The sequence below is a fragment of the Eumetopias jubatus genome, unplaced genomic scaffold, assembly GCF_037043125.1.
Source record: "Eumetopias jubatus isolate StellerSeaLion01/CBP00866 unplaced genomic scaffold, mEumJub1_p1.0 scaffold_6, whole genome shotgun sequence".
Classification (NCBI taxonomy): domain Eukaryota; kingdom Metazoa; phylum Chordata; class Mammalia; order Carnivora; family Otariidae; genus Eumetopias; species Eumetopias jubatus.
This window is the reverse complement of record NW_028274812.1, coordinates 45,047,071-45,069,847: the sequence shown is the minus strand read 5'-3', so window position 1 is coordinate 45,069,847 and position 22,777 is coordinate 45,047,071. Positions and strand designations below refer to the sequence as shown.

The following is a 22,777-nucleotide window of genomic DNA, read 5'->3' as shown; positions in this document are numbered from 1 at the left end:
GAGCTGCACAAGACCAGGGAGTTTGGTACTGATCATAGAGACATGCTGAGCACCTAGAATGCTATGGGGCATATGGTTAGATCAGTTACTGAATGGATCAATTGACGAAGGAATAATTTATTTCATTATTTAAAATAGAAACAAACTAAACTAAAGCTTTGGAATAATCTCCTTATTTCATGAGCCACAGGGACACAGTGTACCTCCATAAGGCTGAGTCCTGTAACTGGGACTTGGCAGAGAATACAGCTGGAGCTGGGCTGTGAAGATCCAGACCACTCGAAAAATATACTCAGTGAAGGGATGCAGGGGCTGTACCACATATGAGAGCTTGGACATGGCCTACGTCAGGGAGAGATTAATAATTAGTGTTTACAGAATCACCACCACACAGTGCAGCTCAAGAGCACAGATTAGTTTGTAAGAGCTTCAGAACTTCTTGGATATGGGGTAACCCGGGGCCTGCCAGCCCAGAAGAAATGGGCCCGGAGCTCGGAGCTGAGCCGTCCAGATGTCAGTCTGCATAATTCACACCCAAAGTCTCTCCTTCTTCAAATTGGCAAAATTATGGATTCAGTTATTTGGCATTTACCTCAAGGCTTTAATAATTTCTCTATGTTAATATACAAGTGGGCACGTTCTGCATGGAGCACTGGGTGTTATACGCAAACAATGAATCATGGAACACTACATCAAAAACTAATGATGTAATGTATGGTGATTAACACAACAATAAAAAATTAAAAAAATATATACTTAGTGTCTTGGGCTATTTTCCTCTGAACTTTCTCATGCTTTCTTAAAAGAGACAGTCCTAGATGACTTTCTTGCCCTCCATCCTAGTTAGAATCCTTGTAGGTGGGGTGGGCAGAAAATGACCAAGGATATGAGTAGTTGGTTAGGTGACACTGCACTGAAGGAACAAGATGTATTTCTAATATGTTTTCCTAAAAAATAAAGGATTTAGCATCAACATGTTACGGAGTAGCACAGATTAAAGTTCATCTAACCCAACCATTCATCTTACACTTGAATCTTCTCTAGAATGTCTTTACACCTATAATAATTTGGAAAAAAAAAAAACTTGTGTGTACGTACACAGGCAGCTTTTCATACCTCAGTATAAGTCCAGCTTCCAGGAAGTTGTGCATATTTCCACTGAATGATGTATTTTACTCCAGAGATGTTGGCAGATTTCCATCGTAAGGTCACACCATGGCTTCCAATAGAAGAAGCAAAGGGTGCAGTGGGGAAATCAGCATTTTCTGGGGAGAAAACAGGACTTCATTCACCATGCACTTCTGTCTGTCAAGTCAGGAGAAAGGGTGTCTGTTTCATCTCGGGCTCTGAGGAGTCTCTTGTCACAACTACATCTTGCCACAATAACTTACCTGAATAATAAATGATGTACATATTCAATTGGCTTATTTTTATAAATCAGCTAGACAGTCTGACATCTTGTTTTCCCCGCAGAATTCACTATTATCATTTTTTTTTATAGGCAAGCAACATGGAGTATTGTACAGTTTTCTCTTATGATAACACTTCCTTACAGGTGGGTGCCAGGGGCGTGTATGGTGCATAATAGAACCATCTATTGTTCCAGAACATGTATCCCAAGACATTTTTAAAATTTTACACTACAAACCTGTTGCTATTGCTCATCTTCTCAATAAATTATGTTTATATGTACAAGTAATTCTACTCCAAAGGATTCTATATTCAGTTGTTCCATATTGTAAAGTATTTTGTGACTTCTAAACATTAGTAACGTTGATATGGGAAACAAAAGCAGAAGAAAAATTATTAAATTTCCTTAATACTTACAGCCCATTGGCAAGTCCTCTAAAGAGGCAGAGTGACATTCCTCTAGGGACCCAACTGCCTCAATGCTGACACTTTGCCAAGGGCAAAAGGCAATCTTAGCCTGACCCCCAGGATCCTGTAGGTCTTCTTTAACAAAGAAAAAAAGTTCCTTTAGAAACTTTCTTTATCTCTACTCCCCAAAATACATGTTGGCAATCATCCCCCAAGCATATGACCCACTGATATACATCTGGAGGGTCTCATAACTAAGGTTTTAGTGGACAGTAATAAACGACCTTTTTCCAACAATAGTTAACCCCCTCAAGGTCCTGGAAACCTTGCTTCTAAAATTCTGGAGTGACTTACGCCATCCCTAGCCCCCTCCTCACTTGAAAGCATATAAATCGCCACCTCTCAGCTCTTTCTGCCCATTGTTCCTGTGCCTGTGCTTAATAAAACCACCTTTTTGCACCAAAGGTGTCTCAAGAATTCTTTCTTGGCCATTGGCTTCAAACCTTAACGTTTTTCCTACATCAACGTTACAACTGGCAACACACATTTATTGTTGCTACGTCCAGGCCCCATACAAAAGGCTAGAATTTGGAATGGTATGTTCCACTGGAATGAAGTTATTTTACTTTACTTTTTCTATCTTCCAAAATTGTGAGTGATATCATGCTTCAGCTTGCTTTTTCCCCCCAATTTTTAACTGTGGTAAAATACACATGACATAAAAGTTACTATCTTAACCATTTTTAAGTGTGTTCAATGGTACGGAGTACATTTTTATTGTTGTGCAACCATAACCACCATTCATCTTCAGAACTCTTCTCATCTTGCAAAACTGAAACTCTACCCAGTAATCATTAACTCCCCATTCTGCCTCCCCCCAGCCCCTGGCAAACACCATTCTACTTTTGGCCTCTATGACTTTGACTACTCTAATACATCATGTAAGTGGCATCAAACAATATTTGTTTTTTTGTGACAAGCTGATTTCACTTAACATAATGTCCTCAAGTTTCATCCATGTTGTAGCATGTGTCAATTTTCTTTCTTTTTAAGGCTGAATAACATTCCATTGTATGTATATATCAAATTTTGCTTATCCATTCATTTGTCAATGGACACTTGGATTGCTTTCATGTGTTAGCTATTGTGAATTCAACAAGAAGCGTATAACATCAGTGTATAAATATCACTTCAAGAACCCGCTTTATTTTGAGTATATACACACAAGTGGAATTGCTAGATTCTATGGTAATTCTGTCTTTAATATCTGAGGAAACATCATGCTGTTTACCACAGAGGCTATATCATTTTACCTTCCCACCAATGGTGCACAAGCATTCCATCTGCTTCACATCCTCATCAAAACTTTTATTTTTCTGGGTTTTTTAAAGGTAGCAATTCTAATGAGTGTGAGGTGGTATTTAGTTGTAGTTAGGATTTGCATTTCCCTAATCAGTTAGTGATGTTGAATATCATTTCATGTGCTTATTTACCTTTCGTATATATTCTTTGGAGAAGTATCTATTCAGGTCCTTCGCCCATTTTTGAATTGGATTGTTTGGTTTGTTTGGCTGTTCAATTTTAGGAGTTTCTATATATTCTAGATATTAATCCCCTATCAGTTATATGATTTGCAAATATTTTCTTCCATTCTATTGTTGCCTTTTTGCTCTCTTGATAGTGTCTGATGATGTACATATTTTTTTTTTAATTTTCATGAAGTCCAATTTGTCTATTTTTTCTTTCATTGCCTGTGCCTTTGGTATCATATCCAAGAAGTCATTGACAAATCCGAAGTTGCAAAGCTTTTACTCTATTTTTTTCTTCCAGGAGTTTTATAGTTTTAGGTCTTACATTTAGGTCATGAATCCATTTTGAGTTAATTTTTCATATGATATTATGTAAGGGTCCAATTTTATTCTTTTGCATGTGGATATCCAGTTTTTCTAGCACCCATTGTCTTTTCCCCATTGAATAGTCTTGGCACCCTTGTCAGAAATCATTTGACCATCTATACAGGATTTATTTCTGGAGTCTTTATTCTAGTCCATTTGTCTATATGTCTGTCCTTATTACTGTAATAAGTTTAAAATCAGGAAGTGTGGGTCATCCAGCCTTGTTCTTATTTTTAAGATTTGGGGTCTCTTGAGATTCTATATGAATTTTCAAATAGATCTATCTCTGCAAAAGATACTGGAATTTTGATAGGGATTACATTTATCTGTAGGTTGTTTTGGGTTAGCATTGACATCTTAACTGTATTGTCTTTCAATCCATGAATATGGGATTCTATTTAAGTCTTTTTTTAATTTGTTTCAGAAATGTTTTATAGTTTTTATTTTACAAGTTTTTTACCTGATTGGCTAAGTTAGCTCCTGAGTATTTTATGCTTATTGATGCTATTGTAAATAGAATTGCTTTCTTAATTTCCTTTACAGATTATTCATTATTAGCAAACAGAAATGCAACTGATTTTCATGTGTTTACTTTGTATACTGCTACTTTGCTGAATTTATCGGTTCTAACAGTTTTTTGTGCTATCTTTAGCATTTTTTTACATGTAAGATCATATTATCTGTGAACAAGGATAATCTTCCTTCCTCCTTTCCAATTTGGATGGCTTATTTATTTTTCCTGTCTGTACTAAGCTAAAGAGAAGTGACAAAAGCAGGCATCCTTGCCTTGTTCCTGACCTTAGAGGATAAGCTTTCTTTTCTAAAACAACAATGACTACTCTGGTCGAGAAAACATAATAAATTCTTGTAAGAAGCTTAAAATGGCTAAATACAAACTTCCATGACCTCTCTCTTTCTGGTTAAAAGTTGACACCATTCTGATTGCTATAGATACTGAATCTGAACTAATTAAAGTCCATACTATCAGAATACTCTGACCCAGAAAAAAGAAAGCCATTGTCCTCTGAGGTTCTAGCCCAGAGAGCCTTAGCACAACACTTCTCTGCTGATTCTTCTAATTATGGTTCATTTTTAGTTGTTATAACTATACAAGCAAAGCACGGTTCCATTTTTTCCCCTGTTTTATGGTGTAAGATAAATAAAAAGATAAAAAGAAAAAAAACCTAATAGCAAAGATTGCAATAGTCTGTGGGAAACCTTTGTCAAAAAATTAGGGACACCTGGTTTAAAATGGAGTCAGGAAGCCCTGAAGGGGGAGCTCTCTCACCCACTCACCACTGGTTGCAGCCTGTAGAACAAAGAAGGAAGTTAAGAATTATTTTGCCAAGGAGGACATTTTTCACATGGGAATTTCATCGTTTTGTGTTTTTTTTTTTTAAGAAAAAGAAGGAAGATCCCTCCGTGCTCCAGCAACAATGCACTAACCATCACTCGCAGCAGATGAGAAACCACCACAACCTCGAGCTCTTTTTCTTCTCCAGTGAACTTTTGTTCAAAACAGCCCTCCCCAATTTCCTTCTTTCTTCTATAAAAGTTGACCTTCCCTTTGTTCTCCAGACTTGCCTATGGTTTGCCTTAGTTTGCTTGTCCCGAATTACAATTCCTTTGCTATTCCCAAATAAACTCATTTTGCTAGTAAGATAACTGGCTATTTTATTTTTAAGGTTGACCCTTTAAAGAGGGGTCCAGTGTGGAGCTGTCAGCAGAGTAAGGAAGAAGATCCAAAAGAATCAGAAAGAACATAAGTTGAGAACTTGGCAAAAGGAACCAGAGTTATATGAGTAAGTGCAAGTAAATGTAAACTTCACAGCTAACTGGAGATATGTGTTTCAAAGCCATGGCAATGTGTATGGAAAATCAGAGGTCAAATAGGTTTGTTCTAAAATATCAGGATAAGAATTAACTAAATGAGAAAGAGAAACTGAACTGATCTGTATACTACTTTCAACACACTGCTGAATGGGCAAGAAAAGGCTCTGGAATCAGATCAAACGGTTAAAATCAAGTCACTCCCTTTCTAGTTCATCTTCAAGTTCATCCCTTTCTATGTGGCCCCAAGCAAATATATATATGCTTTGTGCCTCATTTTTTCTCATCTGTAAAATGGGGATAATAATAGTATTTATCCCTTTGAGCTCAAAAAGAGCTAATACCTATAAATTACTTTTACCAGTGCCTGACTCATAAATGCCTAATAAATAATAGCTTTTTTCCTTTAATATATTCTTAACTATTACCATTTCCACTGTGGAAAAGAGACATGGATGGTATCTAAAATAGAATAATGTAGCAGACTCACAGATAAATGGACCAGGTACCAGATGTGTTAGAGACAAACACAATCTTAGGTGTATAGGCAAAAGGATTCATTCTAACAAACTAAAGATATGGTCTATAAGCATATTATTTATATGCCTTTATTTGGCCTTGGTATATCTCATTTGTTAATGGTCTATAGACATCCATAGTCGATGAGAAATTTTAAATAAAGCATTGATTACACTTGTATTCTAACAGAATGTATAATTAAGATGGTAGTGTAACTTTGGAATATAAGAAAAGAATGTAAATCAAAGTTTCCTAAACTTTCTCGGTTCTGGCATCTTTAGTTTCTCAGTAATTTTTTCATAACTCCTTGGACCAAAAGAATTACCTAACAGCTCCGTCCGTTAATTAAGTATTGTAACTTAAGTATGCGTGTCCTTTCAACTTAGTAGATGTTTGAAAGAAATAACACACATAAACTGAAAGACAACATATATATTTAATCCTTAAATAAAAATAATTGCACACTAATGGGATCTGTATGCCTACTGGGGATCGCACAATTTCTCAATATTATAATCAGATTGGGCACCACCATCCCCATCTCCCGTTCCACACTGAGTTTTTTATGGTACTTTCTTTTTATCACAGCAATCACCAAAAAACTCAGCATTGCAAAGATATACTATAGAAAGGAATGTAGTGCATTTCATTATTTATACCATGAACTACCTCCAACTAGTACTTCCAATGATGTCCAGAAGATGTCAACTATCCTGTGTTTCCCTTGATTGTTCAAAATGCCCCATGCCTTCCTATGAGGTAGATATAATGCACTGGGGTACCTCAGTGCACAGTTTGGAAACCATAGAATATAAATTTTATCCATAGCTAACTCCCACTACACAGTAGGAAAAGAATGTAATATGTCTCTCTACAGAAATGTCAAGGGGTTCTGTCTAAAAGACAGAAGCAAATCAGGTCAGCAAGGCAAGATCCCCCCATTTTCCATCAGCCACTGAGAGCAAGGTGCAAGCCATCAAAACAAAGACTACAACTATGGAAGAATCGATTATTTCCCAGTCTGGAAGGAACTCTCTATCTCTTAGTGGGAGGAAGACCCTGGAAATTCTGGAAAAGAAAGCTTCTAACATCGAGGCTGTGACTTATCAAAGAGTTGGTCCTTCAGAAACCACTAGAGAATTAACACACTAGGACAAAGCCATTTAGACAACACCCAACCTGCTCTGAAATCAGACAGAGGGAGCTGGAGACATACAGCTTAGTACCCTACTTACTCAAAATCTAAAAGCAAGAAGCCTTGTAGGGAGCCATGCATATCATAGGTACTCTATTGACTAGCTAGTAGCTGAATAATTAAATGCACATTAAATAAAATATTCCTATGCTTTCAGTTCGTTAAAATAGTGGCATTTCCTGACATCAAGTCTGCTTAAGAGCCATAGTCGTCTCTTTCATTAAGACAGAAGTAATTTCACTTACTGAACTGAGGGCAAAAAATCTCAAATTCTAAACCTCAGTCAGGTGCTATGTTCCCCCTGTTTCGCTCTGAAAGAAGAGTCTTGCTGAGTTTCTATCACAATGGCTTCCACATCTGAAATTATTATATTATATTATATTATATTATATTATATTATATTATTACTATATTTATATATTTTTATAATGTTGAGATATAGAAGTATAATTATTTTAAGAGATGACTCATTCTCCTTACATGAGCACGGGTCCCTAGAGTGGTGTCGAGTATTGTTGCATTTAATAATATGTCTGCTTACCTAGCACTTCCTCCTCGAATGCACCTTCAGCACTCCTGCAGCCAACCTCACATGATTCTCGCTGTGGAGACAGGTAATATCCCAGTCAGGGCCGCCTTGCTCCTGCTTTTCCTGATACATTTCAACTACACTGTGACATTCAAATGCCTGGTATATAAGTATACCTGTATATCAATTATTTCAACTGCAATACTTTAAGTTTCCTTTTGTTAGTGGGATTAGAACAGCACCTTTCAAACTTTTTTGACCATGTCCCAAATTCCAAAACACATTTAACAAAACAACATCTTGAAACAGTACTTTTTTCCTTTTTTAACAGTTTTATTGAAGTCTATTTCGTATACCATAAAATTCACCCATTTAAAGGTGGCTCAGTCATCAAGCTTCTGCCTTCGGTTCAGGTCATGATTCCAGGGTCCTGGGATCGAAACCCACATTGGGCTCCCTGCTCGGAAGGAGGACTGCTTCTCCCTCTCCCACTCCCCCTGCTTTTGTTCCTACTCTCTCTCTCTCTCTCTCTCTCTCTCAAATAAATAAATAAATAATCTTAAAAAAAAAAGATTTAAAGTACACGATTCAGTGGTTTTTAATATATTCATGGAATTGTGCAATCATCACTACAATCTAATTTTAGAACAAATTCATCCCATTAAGAAATCTCACACCTGTAATGCAATCATAGCCGTTCTGTTCTAGTCTATTCTTTCATTTTGTTTGTTGTGACTCCTTATTCACTAAGTTGATTTCATAATCCTCTAACGAGTGACACCCCACAGTATGAGGAAGCATTGAGCTCAACAATGCAATTATATGTTTGCCATCTTGGTCAAAGGTTTAGTGAGTTAATAACCTAAAACTCTAGCCTAAGATGATGCCTATTTATTTTAGATATCTATGTTTTCTTCAGAAATTAAAAACTGACTAAATTTTATAGTAACTTGAACATTTTAATGAATATCCTAATACTAACGTTACATTTTAAGGTCTACAAAAACCTAGCAATGATTAGCATTTTACTTCATTAACTTAAAACAGTAAACATTTTCATGACCTAGACATAAATCTCCTGCAACTCTTAACAGATGCATTAGCATTCATTACAAAGAGAGAAAGAGGGCGCCTGGGTGGCTCGGTTGGTTGGGCGACTGCCTTCGGCTCAGGTCATGATCCCGGAGTCCCGAGATCGAGTCCCGCATCGGGCTCCCGGCTCAGCGGGGAGCCTGCTTCTCCCTCTGACCCTTTCCCCTCTCATGCTGTTTCTATCTCTCTCTCTCTCAAATAAATAAATAAAATCTTTAAAAAAAAAACAAAGAAAGAAAGAAGAAAGAGAAAGAAAAAGGAAGGAAGGAAAAGGAAGGAAGGAAGGAAGGAAAGGCACAAATTGTAAGACTCTAACACAATCATGATCCATCTTCCTGCTTTCATTCAATTTGCAATTATAATACCTAGGACAACGTGCTATTGTTTCTCATGGTGATAGTGGAAACCATGACACAATACATTTGCCCTAAATATCCCAGGTTATTTGCAAATACCAGCTGCACAATGTTTGACCTATTCACTCAAGGGAAGTGCAGACTGATAAACTCGGGTTTGCTTAGTTAAAGATTAATTTAAATACCTCAGTCTGGGCTCAGGATTATTTAATTTAAGGGCTTAGGATACTTTTCACATTCTTTTTGCAGATTTCAGTAAAATACATTCAACATGTTTATTAACTGCAGAGAATAAATATACCAAGTGGCAACAAAATTATCATGTAACATGGAATTTTTTTCCAAGAAGTAAAACCAAGGAAAGAGAAAGGAAATAGAATAGTGTTTATTTGGAAATATTGCTAGTCCTGATTATCCAGTAAATTGTGGGTTTATTTTTCCTGCATCTTTTCGGAGGAAAATATATAATAAAATTCTGATCGATCTAGGAATTTAAATATTTTGTTACTTTGTGAAGCTTGTATTTTTTTCAACTTTATTGAGATATAATTGACATATAAATTGTCTAAGTTTAAGATATACAACATGTTGATTTGATACATTTATATATTGCAAAATGATTACCACTATAGCATCAGCTAACAACTCCATCCTATCACATAATTGCCATTTCTTTTTTGTGGTGAGGACATTTAAGATGTACTTTCTTAGCAACATTCAGGTATTGAATGCAGAATTATTAGCTATAATCACCATGCTGTACATTAGATCACCAGAACTTGTTAATATTAAAACTGGAAGTTTGTATTCTAAGGAGTTTAAATGTTATATCAAGTGGAGGCAACACTATAAATTAGATTCTCTCCCTCTCTCTCTCATCTAACATTGGGCTTAGAATGACATTATCCAGTGCTCAAATTGCCTGGAGAGAATCTAAAGGTGGTCAGATTTAAGGAAATCACAGAATCTGAGCCCAGAGCACCCGGATGAGACATTTATACCAGTGTATCCCAGGCCACTGAGCTACCATTCCCACTGCAGAAGCCAAGTTCATGCTTCCCAGGGGCTAGCCACATCCGTCTGCTGTCTCTCTCTAGTCCACACTCCCATTTCTCCCACAGTAGTAAAACCACCTTTCTCATCATCCCTCTGGCTCCACCCCTGTGTTTATCAGACAGGCACACGTGCTGGCAATGCCTTTCCTTACTCCTGTAACACAAGGAGGACATACCCACTCCCCTCCTGGGATGCCCCTAGTACAGCCTCTCCGTAAGAATTGTGTCTTCCTTTCCTTAAAAACCATTCATTCATTCATTCAAAAAATGCTTATTGAGTACATATTTTGTGTGTGTGCCAAGCACTGGTGTAGGCTTTAAGCATCTGGCAGTGAGAAAGACTGGTAAGTTCCCCACTGTCATGGAATTTACATTCTCTAAGAAGAGGACAGACAAAAACCGAGTAAAAAAAATTTTAAGTAAAATACATTCAGATAATGAGAAGTGCTATGAAGAAAATAAAACAAGTTAAAGGCATAAGGCATGACTAGGCAGGAAGGAGGCTTCATCTCATCAGGGTGCTCAGGAAGAACCATGCAGAGAGGAGCCTGGAGCAGGACCTGAGTGATTGCAAGAATCTGGGCTCACAGAGGTCTTAAGGACAGAAGCTAGCAGGCAGGAATGTTCCCCCTATACTCCAAAGAGGGAAAGGCCAATGTGGCAGGCACAGAGAACAAGGGAGAGGGGGTGCAAGGTGAGGCAGGGGAGCCAGCAAGTGGTAGTTCCGTGAGCTTTCTCAAATGGCAACACAAAGGCATAGAAAGGTTTTTAGGAACAATATGATCTAATTTGTGTTTTTAATTATCAGGGATAAGCCATCTCACTGGCTAACATCATTTTCCAAGTTATAGTTTGCTAAGCTAGCTCTTCCAACACTATTTCCTCCAAGGAACATGTGCAGAAATTCCCAGCTTCATAGGTTGAAGCATTAACGGTTGAAGAGTTTGATTTCCTGCAGGTGTATGGAGATGGTTCAAACATCTATGTATCCATATATCTATCTCGATCTCTATATAGCATGTATGGCTGCTCAGTTCTACTTTATTTAAAGTGTAAAATAGCCAAGTATACAAAGAATAGACAGAATAATTATGTAAGTTATAACACCGAGAGAAAAGCTGGACGTCATACAGATGCAGACAGCGGGTCAGCTCACTGACCGCCAGGGAGCTACCTCATTAGAAATCCAATCTCGGGCTGTTTCCATGCTTGAGAGGCTTGAACCATCCCTGATTTTCTTAACACAATCTTCCCAGCGATGGTTTTGGCGGGGGGAAGAGTGGTAATGTTACTTTAATCACATAAAAAGATTCTAAGGCAGTTTTTGGGTTTTTTTTAAATCTCAATCAGGAAAGACCTATAATTGTTTTTTTTACATATGGAGTGAATCCACCCCCTGCCCCGTTTCACCTCTTCTTAGCCAGCCCTGACACCCTCCCCCCACCCCCCGCCCCGCCATCTCCTCCCAGGGGAAAATTACTCAGGTGCAGAGTAAGCACAGACTATTGAGAAAATGTTCCAATGTAACTTTTTTTGTTGTTTAGTTTTATTCTCTAGTAAAAAGAAATTTTTCTGTTTTACTGATGCATGGTAAGTTATAATCCTTTCCCAGGCAGAATAAAATAGTTCTGTTCTTTGGTTTCAAGGACATTTAAATAGAATACAACCTAGGTTTTAAACTGAGAAATAAACCATAAACCTCTATGGTCAACCTAAAACTAATTCTGAGGGCCATAGAATCCAGAACAGTTAAAGAAGATCAAGTAGGAAAAAAATCAAAATCCCTAAGGTCTTTCTGAAAAAGAGGAGAAACTCCAGTGCAGGGGAGGGGCCAGCATAGGGAGGAGGAGCTGAAAAAAGAGACCTGAGCAGCCAAAGTCAGCATGAAGACACTTACTATCGTAGCAGGGAAAAAAAAATAAAAAATAAAATATCTTAAAAGCTATGCTTTAAAAGTGTTATCAAAGGAGTTTGTTGAATAAGGAAGAAAATTGCAACTACAGTGTTCTTTTTTAATATACATATTTAATGATAGATTACTGTGATTTATGGGGAAGAAGATGAAATCAGCAGAGGTAAGTGTATTCCTAGATGGATCCCCTCCTCTCCCCCCCCACCCTCTCCCCACTGGGCTCCCAGAATTAGAACCTGTCCAAGCAGATTAGAGTAGTATATATGTATCTATATGAATAAGTGTGTATACACATACACATATATATGCACATGTGCATTTAAAACAGCAAGTATTTGTGTCAAAAATGGAATCTTACAGTCATTTTTATACCCAGATTAATAGCACTCCCATGAGGAAGATTTTTGTGCACTGAGATTAGTCAGGCTTCTTCATTCTTATTTTAATAGCTTTTTAAACATAAGAGATAAAGACACGGGGATTGATGACATCTTTTTTGTGATGGCCAACTCACCTCATAAACAGTGCCATAGGTGTCGTTCTGCATAAGAGCAAAGAAAAGTGAAATTACTTAAAATCCTTAAGGTTGTAAATAATTTTAATGACACTTGGCTTTATATTTCTTTCAAATTAATTTCTTGCCCCGCCATTGACAAATAACCAATAAAAACAATCAACATCAAGGAGCCCAGAGCTGGGCCTTTCTGTCCAGGCAGGCCACTGTATGAACAGCTATAAAAATTATGTTTGCAGGGCACCTGGGTAGCTCCATTGGTTAAGCGACAGGCTCTTGATTTCGGCTCAGGTCGTGATCTCAGGGTTGTGAGATGGAGCCCGTGCTGGGCTCTGCACTGAGCTGGAGCCTGCTTAAATATTCCCTCTCTCCTCCCTCTGTCCCTCCTCGCTCATGTGCTCTTTCTCTCTCAAAAAAAAAAAAAAAGTTATGTTTGCATCACTGGAGAAATGGTACAGTTTGATGTCTACTGGAAACTCCCAGTCAACTAAGAGGTAATCTGTGGTGGACCAGGTTAGAGAATGAAGAGGTGTTGGCAGATGCCCAGTGGAGATAGAACCTGACCTGAAAACGACCAATAACTCTGGCCAGCGAAGGTTTCCCTGCCCAGACTAGTGGCTCTGATGCCCACTGTACGGCCTGGACTGTCACCGTTTGGTACCTCCCACTCATTCACTTGGCAAGTGCTGTCGGAGCACCTGCTCTGTGCCTCTCACGGTCTTGGGTGAAACAGACAGTGTGAGCAAGAAGGAGAGAGACCTGTTCTGAGGGGCTTACAGGCAGGGAGCAAACGCCAGCAAACCCGGACTAGATGAAGGATGATTTCCACTGGACTTCGTAAAAAGTGGCACCAAAGAGATGTAAAAGAATTTTTAGAATGTGTGATAGTTCCCAAATCCAGATAGTGCCGGCACCACTTTCGGTAACTCCCATTCTATGGGGCACGCAGTCATGAACGTGAGAGTAAGCCTCAGCCTGTCATAGAGACCCGAGCACAGACCATTCCAGAAAAGCTATGAGCACCATTGGGAAGGAGAAGTTAACGTCTTATTTAAATCTCAATGATGTAGTTTCACTCATTAATAGAAAACAATATTAGGATTACCCCAAAATACCATGATTCAACCTCAGACTTGAACAACCTGAACAAAGGAACCTGCTTCTAAATGACGAAACTCTTATTCACTAGACCAGAATAATTACGGTGTATCAGGCATTATCCTTAAGAGAGAGATTCTATTATTATCCGAATTTATTGAGGAGGAAAGTAAAGTACCAAGAGGTTAAGTACCTTAACCAGTTACACACTAAGTGGCAAAGCTGGGGTTAATTAAAAATGAAAAATAGTCTGAAAAAAAATGAAAAATAAAGTAGTTGGGGATGTATTTTCTCCACAGAGTGGAGTAAACGTAGGAGTTTGTAATCTCTGGATTGGATTGCTGCCATGTTCCCTGCAGAGAAACTTCGAACGTGATCTAGGGCCTTGCTAGCCAAAGTGTCATCTGGAGACTACAAGCATCACATCATCTGGGAGCTTGTCCCACCCCAGGTCTTCAGAATCAGAATCTGCATTTTAACAAGATCCTTAGATAACTGTACTTTAACATTTGAGAAGCACAGGACTAGGAAATTTGACAAGTGCCTGACATTCTACTAAAAGGCCATTATAGTTTGGAGCAATTGGGCATCCCTGGGTTCCACAGTTTGCATTAACCTCCCTGGGTCTCCAGTTGCATTAATAGCCTTTATTTCAATTTTTCCCCACTATTATGTATCACTCAGGCCATTGAAAACCAATGGAAATTCAAATGGGAATCCTCTTAGATAACGTTTCTTTTGAAGGAAATATTAGTATCAAAACAGAAACATAATTAATACTTACACACTTTAAAGCACAGTTTTCCTCATCTACAGAGTTCCAAAAATGACATCCCTGGATGCACTGCAAGAGATATATTAAGAGACAATGGTGACTAGAGAAGGGTGATTTTCTTCTTGCCACCTGACTAGTGCAACATACTAACAAAATGTATCTACCCAGGAATCTGTGGCCTCAGAAGGATCAGGACCTTTGGAATCCTAAGCAGAACTCTCCTATCTCCAGGCAGAGCAGGGCTTGGTGTGACTCACCGCAGGACAGCGGGGTTGCTGAGGGGAGGTGGCGTGGGCAGGCCTAGAACCCGGAGATCACCCAACCTTCAGGGAGCACACTGTCCCCTGGGTGGCAGGCAGCAGGTAAAGTCCTGGACACCATGGCATCAAGCATATCGTGGGTCCTGGCCATGTCCTTACACAACAAGCAAAACTCAAAACTGGGGACTCAGCTGGAAGGCAGCATATCAAAACCTAAATAGATCCACAGTTCTGGAAGTGTGTTCATGTTTATATTTTGAGTCACCAAACACGATGAATAAATGGATACAGGTGCAGAAAAATAATAAAACCATAAATGTCATTGTTAGAAAAAACACTGGAAACCATCTCATCCAACCCTCTCAGATAACATGTAATAAAACTAAGTCTCAGGAATATTAAGTAATTTGCCCCAAGCCACACAGCCAAGTAGAATCAAAATCATGGAGTTGGATTAGTCCTGTGTTCTTTCTTTTTCAACACACTGTGCCTGAGTTCATTTTTTAATATTCCATAATTCAGACTTCTTGCTATTTTCAATTGAACTTCCTCCATCAAGGAAAAATAAATGAGACTTTACTTAGGAATTATTCTTATTGTAGTAAAACCTGACCATTGTCCCATTTTTATCAACGCAAACATTATAAACTTCCTGACAGTGGAAGTGATTACTCACAGTTTCGCTCAGATTATATGGTGTGCCAATGTCAAGCTGCCGGCCCTGAAGTGAAGAAGGAGATCATAAACACCAGCTAATCAATATTACATTCAGTACGACTACCACACTTTTTTAAAAAAAAAGCTTCCTGGGATACTGTCGCCTCCTCTGTGTTTTTTAATTATAAAGTACAATGTTTTAAAGTCATTAAATCAGTTATGAAATCTGGTAAAATGCCAATGCAAATTATAAGATGGAATGCCTAAGAATTCTGCAGAAATGATCAAGGAGGGGGGACCGTAAGGGTGGTTAAGGGCAATGGACATATAAATTCTCACATGGTATGAAATAAGCCTGTGACTTTAGTCAATTCACCAAGTCAAAGGGCTTGGGGGTTAAAGATGAATTATGGTCAGGTTTGGTTTTTTTTAAGCAGTCTTACTAAGAATAGTGAAAAAAATACAAATTCAGAATTTTTTTTTAAAGATTTTATTTATTTATTTAATTGACAGAGAGAGGGAGAGACAGCGAGAGAGGGAACACAAGCAGGGGGAGTGGGAGAGGGAGAAGCAGGCTTCCCGCCGAGCAAGGTGCCCGATGTGGGGCTCCATCCCAGGACCTGGGGATCATGACCTGAGCCGAAGGCAGTCACCTAACCAACTGAGCCACCCAGGCGCCCCTACAAATTCAGAATTTTACATATAGTAAAACATCAGATTACTCTGGTTTTTTCTCATATTTTCACAAACTTTAAGAACTTTTTTGCGCTAGGAGAAAATAAAAGAAATAGGAACTAAGGGGGGAAAGCTATAAATTGTTCACCCTCTCCCTGGTTTTTATGTGACTAGAGTCCTTGATAAACTGAAAGGCTTACAAAGGATGACAATATTGGGCCTATGATGATCAGACATGTGCCTGAATTATGTTATATGGATATGATCCAATCATCAGCCTGCCTCACTGACTGACTTAGAATTACGAGCAGAGGATAACTAAGTGAATACTCCTAGTACCTCTAATTGGTACTGCTCAGAACTTCCCCTGAAGAGTTGCTGGATTTGAACCATTGTATTGAAGAGACAATTAATCCAGCAAAGAGCATGCCATCTGACCTTGGCTGACCCAGTGCTATAAGCAAGGTGTGTTCCAGGAGATGATAGAAAATCCAAAGGAGGTGTTTTGTTTTGCATTCTTTAGATTTATTTATTTATTTGAGAGAGAGCACGCATGAGCGTGCAAGCAGGGGAAGGGGCAGAAGGGAAGAATCTTGAAGCATACTCCCAGCCCAGCTGGAAGCCTGGCACAAGGTGTGGGGCTGGATCCCATGACCCATGAGATCATGACACAACCTGAGCCGAAACCAAGAGCCAGACTCTTAACCCACTGAGCCACCCAGGCACACCCCACTCCAGGTGGTTGAAGCATCTCGAGGGCTTCTGAATAGCCTGCACTTTTCAGAGGGAAGAGAAGATCTGTTTATCACTAAGTTCACTGAGTTCTCTCCCCTTCCAGGTAAGCACCATTCCTTTTGCCCTTCACTCTATCCTTAGTACCTAAAACAGTCTGGAGGGATAAGACGTCTTTAATAAATACATACAGAAGGAATAAACCCATGAACTCAAGATGTCCTATTACATAGGAATGCTACAGAAGTCCTGTTTCTTGAAAGCCTCATCCAATGGCCTGGCATTGTGGGGGTTCACTTAAGTAATCAGACACAGGAACCAAAGAACCAATGTTGCATAAAGTGCATAAAGTTCTGGAGGATTAACTGACTGAGCCACTGAGGAGTCCCTAAACTTATTTTAAATACTTTTTTATATATAAGGATTGGTAAAATTCTGTTCATCAAATGTAATACTTTTTCCATTTTTTGGCTTTGTTTTTCTTGTATTCTGTTTATTGCCAAATAGTTTTAAGCTTCTAAGTAGTTAAATTATGAATAATTTCTTGTAGGGATTCTGTATTTTTGAAGCAGGCTTCTTAAGGCATTGCCACTCCAAGACTGTAGAAATATTCACCCTTAATTTATTGTAATATATCTATAGGGTGAAGCCTTGTTTTGTTTCTGTTATTTTGTTTGTATTTAAATCACAGTATTTTTTAATAACTCCTGGAATCTATGTGAATCTGGTAGTATTGTAAGGAGTTAGGTTTTAAAAAATTTGCCTAAACTTTTTTTATTTTATTTATTTTTTTTTAAAGATTTTATTTATTTATTTGACAGAGAGACACAGCAAGAGCAGGAACACAAGCAGGGGGAGTGGGAGAGGGAGAAGCAGGTCTCCAGCTGAGCAGGGAGCCTGATGTGGGACTCGATCCCAGGACTCTGGGATCATGACCTGAGCCGAACGCAGACGCTTAACAACTGAGCCACCCAGGCGCCCCGCCTAAACTTTTTTTAAAGACTTTATTTTTGGGGCACCTGGGTGGCTCAGTCGGTTAAGCACTCGATTCTTAGTTTTGGTTCAGGTCATGATCTCAGGGTCCTGAGACTGAGCTCCGCACTGGGCTCTACACTCAGCAGGGAGTCTGCTTCTCTCTCTCTCTCCCTCTGCCCCTCCCCCTTCACTCTCTCTCTCTCTCTCTCTCTCTCTCTCTCAAATAAATAAATAAAATCTTTAAAAAAAAAAGACTTCATTTTCTTAGAGCAGTTTTAGATTTACAGTGTAATTGAGATTAAGGTACAGAGACTTCCCAAATACCTCCGGCCCCCACACATGCCTCTCTCATTATCCACATCACTCAGCAGAATAGTAGTTTTTTACCAAGGATAAATCTACACAATAATAATCCCCCAAAGTCCATAGATTACCTTAAGGCTCACTCTCGGAGTTGTATATTCTGTGGGTTTGGACAAAGGTATAGTAACATGTATCCATCACAATATCATATAAAGTATTTTTGCCGTTTCTAACAATCCTCTGTGATCTCCCTATTCATCTCCCCACCACATACAAACCCACTCCTGGCAACCACTGATCTTTTCATCGTCTCCATAGTTTTGCCTTTCCTAAAATGTCATATGGTTGGAATCATCCAGTATGTAGTCTTTTCAGATTGGTTTCTTTCACTTAGTGTATGCCTTTAAAGTTCACTCCATGTCTTTTCATGGCTTGAAAGCGCATTTCTTTTCAGCTCTGAATAATATTTCGTTGTCTGGATGTGCCACAGTTTACTTATCCATTCACCTACAGAAGGAAGGTGATATTTTGTATTCTAAAGGAACAGCCCCACTTTGGTTTGAACTGCCATCTTTATCATACTCCACACTCCCTTGTGTGCATGGCTTAACTCCCATACTGTATTCCATTTTACTGATCTGCCCACTCCTATACCAATACAAACTGTGCTCATTCCTGGATATTTTATGGCATTTTTTGGATTCTGGTTTTGTTCTATCATCTTGCTATAAAGTTATATATGGATACACAAGAAAGGTATCCCTGTTTGTACCTTTTTTAACAGGATAACCTCTGAACTCTTGTTTCTAATAGTCTTGCATTGAATTGATACTTCTTTTTTTTTTAAAGATTTTATTTATTTATTTGACAGAGATAGAGAGAGCAGGAACACAAGCAGGGGAGTGGGAGAGGGAGAAGCAGGCTTCCCGCTGAGTGGACTCGATCCCAGGACCCTGGGACCATGACCTGAGCCGAAGGCAGACGCTTAATGACCGAGCCACCCAGGCGCCCTTGAATTGATACTTCTAACAGAGAATTTCTCAATGCTAGTTCCTCGGTCTCTTTTGTTTCTCTTTCATGAAGGATGCCATAATACTAGTGTTCTGAAGAACACTGATTATTTTTTGTTGTCTGCAGCACAGGCACATGTAACTCAAAAATATTAAGTCAATTACTACATTCAACTAATACCTACAGATCTGTCAATGGACGTAAACTACTCATGCTCAGCACAGAACTATGATCTGTGCACATTTGGACAGCAATTCTAAACATTCCTTTGTATAAGACTCTGTGTTTCTTTTTAAAAAAGCAAATATGCCTCAGGATCAAGAACCACCCAGGGAAATCAAAGATGACCTTTGCAGCAAGTGTCCAGGCTACAAAGAATGGCACACACAAAAAATGCAAACAGTATCATAAACTCAAGCATTTTACATATCCTTTCCCCTGATCCATGGCTATATTCACTGTTCATTCACCTAGCTTTTTCCCTCCAGGCCCTGTGTGGGAGGCCCAGATGGAGAACATTGATGACAGGCACTAGGCAAACTGGCAGACCCTGTCTCTCCCAGTGGCCACCACATGGGCTGAGCCTGTGTCTGTGGGTGGTAAGCGGAAGGAACATGCTGTCTACTCCTACTGCCTGAAACCCAGGAGCCCACATAAAGATAAGACGAAACTAAACGTAACTAAAAACCGAAACAAAATAAAAAAATAAATAAAATGGAGACTACAGTAATGGAAAAAAACTGTAACAGTTTTGACAGTAAGGGGAAATTAACAAATTATGGTGATACATTTATAGGATGGAAATATTCTAAATAGACTGAAGATCCTGTTTCCATAAAAACGTCAGGGTATAGGATAAACTTACAACGTCATGTTACATGAAAAAGACGGGTATAAAACTGTATGTAAAATTATATACATATTTGAAGAGAAAATGCTTTTTTCTTTATCCTTCGCTACTTCTCTACCTTTTAAATATTTTACAGTGAATATATGTTCTTATTATAATCAGGGGAAATTTTTAAAATATTCAATAACGAATACATCTAATAGTCTTAATTTTCCATGTTTAAGTTTGGATGACGACTGTAAAATCCTAAGGCATACAATTCCACATTAATGGCAATGAGGTCTTCAACAGTGATTTATATAAAAGGCCAAACTTTTTTAAAAAGTGCTACTACCCATAGAAAGCTTAAGTAGTGGTTTTTTTTTTAAGATTTTATTTATTTATTTGAGAGAGAGAGAATGAGAGATAGAGAGCACGAGAGGGAAGAGGGTCAGAGGGAGAAGCAGACTCCCTGCTGAGCAGGGAGCCCGGCATGGGACTCGATCCCGAGACTCCAGGATCATGATCTGAGCCGAAGGTAGTCGCTTAACCAACTGAGCCACCCAGGCGCCCCTTAAGTAGTGTTTTAATCTATAGTTTAAATTAAGCCAGAGGCATGCAACACAGATAATTATCTTTTTTAACCACCACGCGGACATCTGCCTCCAATACTTTAGCATAACAATGAGTACTGTATTGGGTACTTTTATTATTCTAAAAAGTAGGACTATAAGTATCCTAACGTGTAAGCTATCAGGCTATTTCCTTTGTATCTAGATAAGAAGAGTGCTTCTTTCCCTGACTAGAATGTATTTGGTTTTTACAGTTGATTCAGGGGCTTTTTGAAGCACGACAATGTCACAGTAACTGAAAGATATGAAACAATTTATAGGGGAAGGATACCCAAAAAACCCATTACTGAAAAAACTACAAATGCACAGGTAGAAGGAAAGGAACTTAAAAACAATTCTTGCTTTTCAAATAAAACATTGTTCTATATGGCATCTGCATCTGCTTCCTTGGCATCCACCTCCTGATACAACCATCCATCCACAATATAAATGCTGCTGCGGTCTGCAACCAGTAGGCATTGCCATGTGGCCAAACCTATTTCTTGCTTCAAGACAAACATAAATGGTTTTGAAATAAATGAGTTTAAATTGGCATTTTTATAGCATGCAAAATTTATTGCATGTAAGCCTCTTTAACCCAATTCCTACACCCCCCCACACACACAAACACACACACACACACACACACACACACACACAAGCTATGAACAGATAACTTAAAGAAATAAAACAGCCTTCCCCTACCTTCTGTAATTAAAAACATTCCTAACTTATTTGGGGGGAAAAATCTTTCTTGCCTTGCTACCACTTCTCATGAGAAAATCATTCACTCGTTTATAACAAGCTGAATTCTACACGTTCCAGTTCCTGCAAAGACAAATATTAGAGCAGCAAAACTTACCAGGTTAGTTACACATGACTTCAGGCAGCTGTGTAAAACCGTACACTGTACCACAGAAATCCATATGTGGCCAAGAGTCGCAACATTGACAAGTTTCAGAATAAGCCAGCAAATGTTCTTCATCACTTCACCAATGGCGATTTTTAGATGACTGTTCTTCTCATTTTCTCCATCCCACTATACCAATTCTTTAGGTTTCCGTTGAAAGAGTGGCTGGTGGAGTTTGGGGGAGGTTTTTTGACATGTGAGAATATCTTTGCCTTTTAAAATAATATTTAGACCATTTACTCGAGAGCTTTGAATCCTAGATAGCGTGTAATAGTCACGTAAGAGCTATTTCATAATTTAGTTTCCTTTTACTCTCAAAGAAAGTCACCCCCTGTGCAAAGGTTAGATCCTAGCAGCGCGCTTCGCATGGGAAGTGAACAACGTAGAAAATGCAAGTTGCATTTCAGCGAGCGTGTGTCACTTGCACCGTCTGAAACTGGAGCACTTCGGATCATCCACCGTTTCACTTCTCTGAGCTTGGTTCAGCTCTGCAGGAAACTGGGTTTTTTACCATCTCTGCCTGAGCAAACTGAAACCATTATAATGAAGAACTATCAGAAAAACAGAGTCAAACGATGCTGCAGAGGGGAAAAACAGAACCCTTTGAAACCCAATACATATTTCAGAATTAAAAAGCAAACAAAGCTGAAATTAATAGACAAATACTCTGAGGGCGAGTTAAAGATGAGGAAGTTTGTTAGAGTACTTTAAGAACTTCACTACATATTAACCAAAATACTGCCTTATCAAGTCTATTGAGACAGAGAGCTGAAACTAGCCACCACAGACCTGAGATATGTACAAGTGTAGCTGTGTTGAAAAGGAAATATTGTACAAATTTCAATTAGCCTGGCATCAAGATAAAGTTAAGAATTTGAAATCCGCAAGGTACAGAAGTGAGTCATTCTGGAGAGCTACTTTTTGGATGGCTGAGGATTAACTCTTTCAGGCCAGATAGTTTTGTGTTGGTGTCCTTTTTTACCATTTAAGTATCAAATAAACTTCCATGTCTTCTTAAATAAATTATACTAATGAAACTTCAGCTTTTCTTATTGGCATGAGGTTCTCATTGTGAGCAATACAGGCATGGGTTTTTGTTTTGTTTTGTTTTGTTTTTGAGCTGAACATCTTTGGGCAAATATTGACAAAACTGCTGTATAACATAAAGACAAATGGTACTGACTCCAGAATTGACCCCTAAAACTTGGTCTTTTGAAAAACTTCCC

The 22,777-nt window shown here is 38.6% G+C and overlaps 1 protein-coding gene across 2 annotated transcripts in view; it reads right to left on the bottom strand.

Moving 5' to 3' along the window:
• ROS1 (ROS proto-oncogene 1, receptor tyrosine kinase) overlaps positions 1-21,626 on the bottom strand; it is a 105,420-nt gene extending 83,794 nt beyond the window's left edge. For both annotated transcript variants that reach the window (XM_088024259.1, XM_088024260.1), the window contains exons 1-7: positions 21,504-21,626; positions 15,525-15,569; positions 14,598-14,657; positions 12,716-12,742; positions 7,799-7,859; positions 1,117-1,265; positions 204-342 (exon numbers count right to left, since the gene is read on the bottom strand). In XM_088024259.1, the coding sequence (XP_087880385.1) occupies positions 204-342; positions 1,117-1,265; positions 7,799-7,859; positions 12,716-12,742; positions 14,598-14,657; positions 15,525-15,569; positions 21,504-21,626 (604 nt within the window). The remainder of the gene's footprint in view (positions 1-203; positions 343-1,116; positions 1,266-7,798; positions 7,860-12,715; positions 12,743-14,597; positions 14,658-15,524; positions 15,570-21,503) is intronic.
• Positions 21,627-22,777: the final 1,151 nt, after the last annotated feature.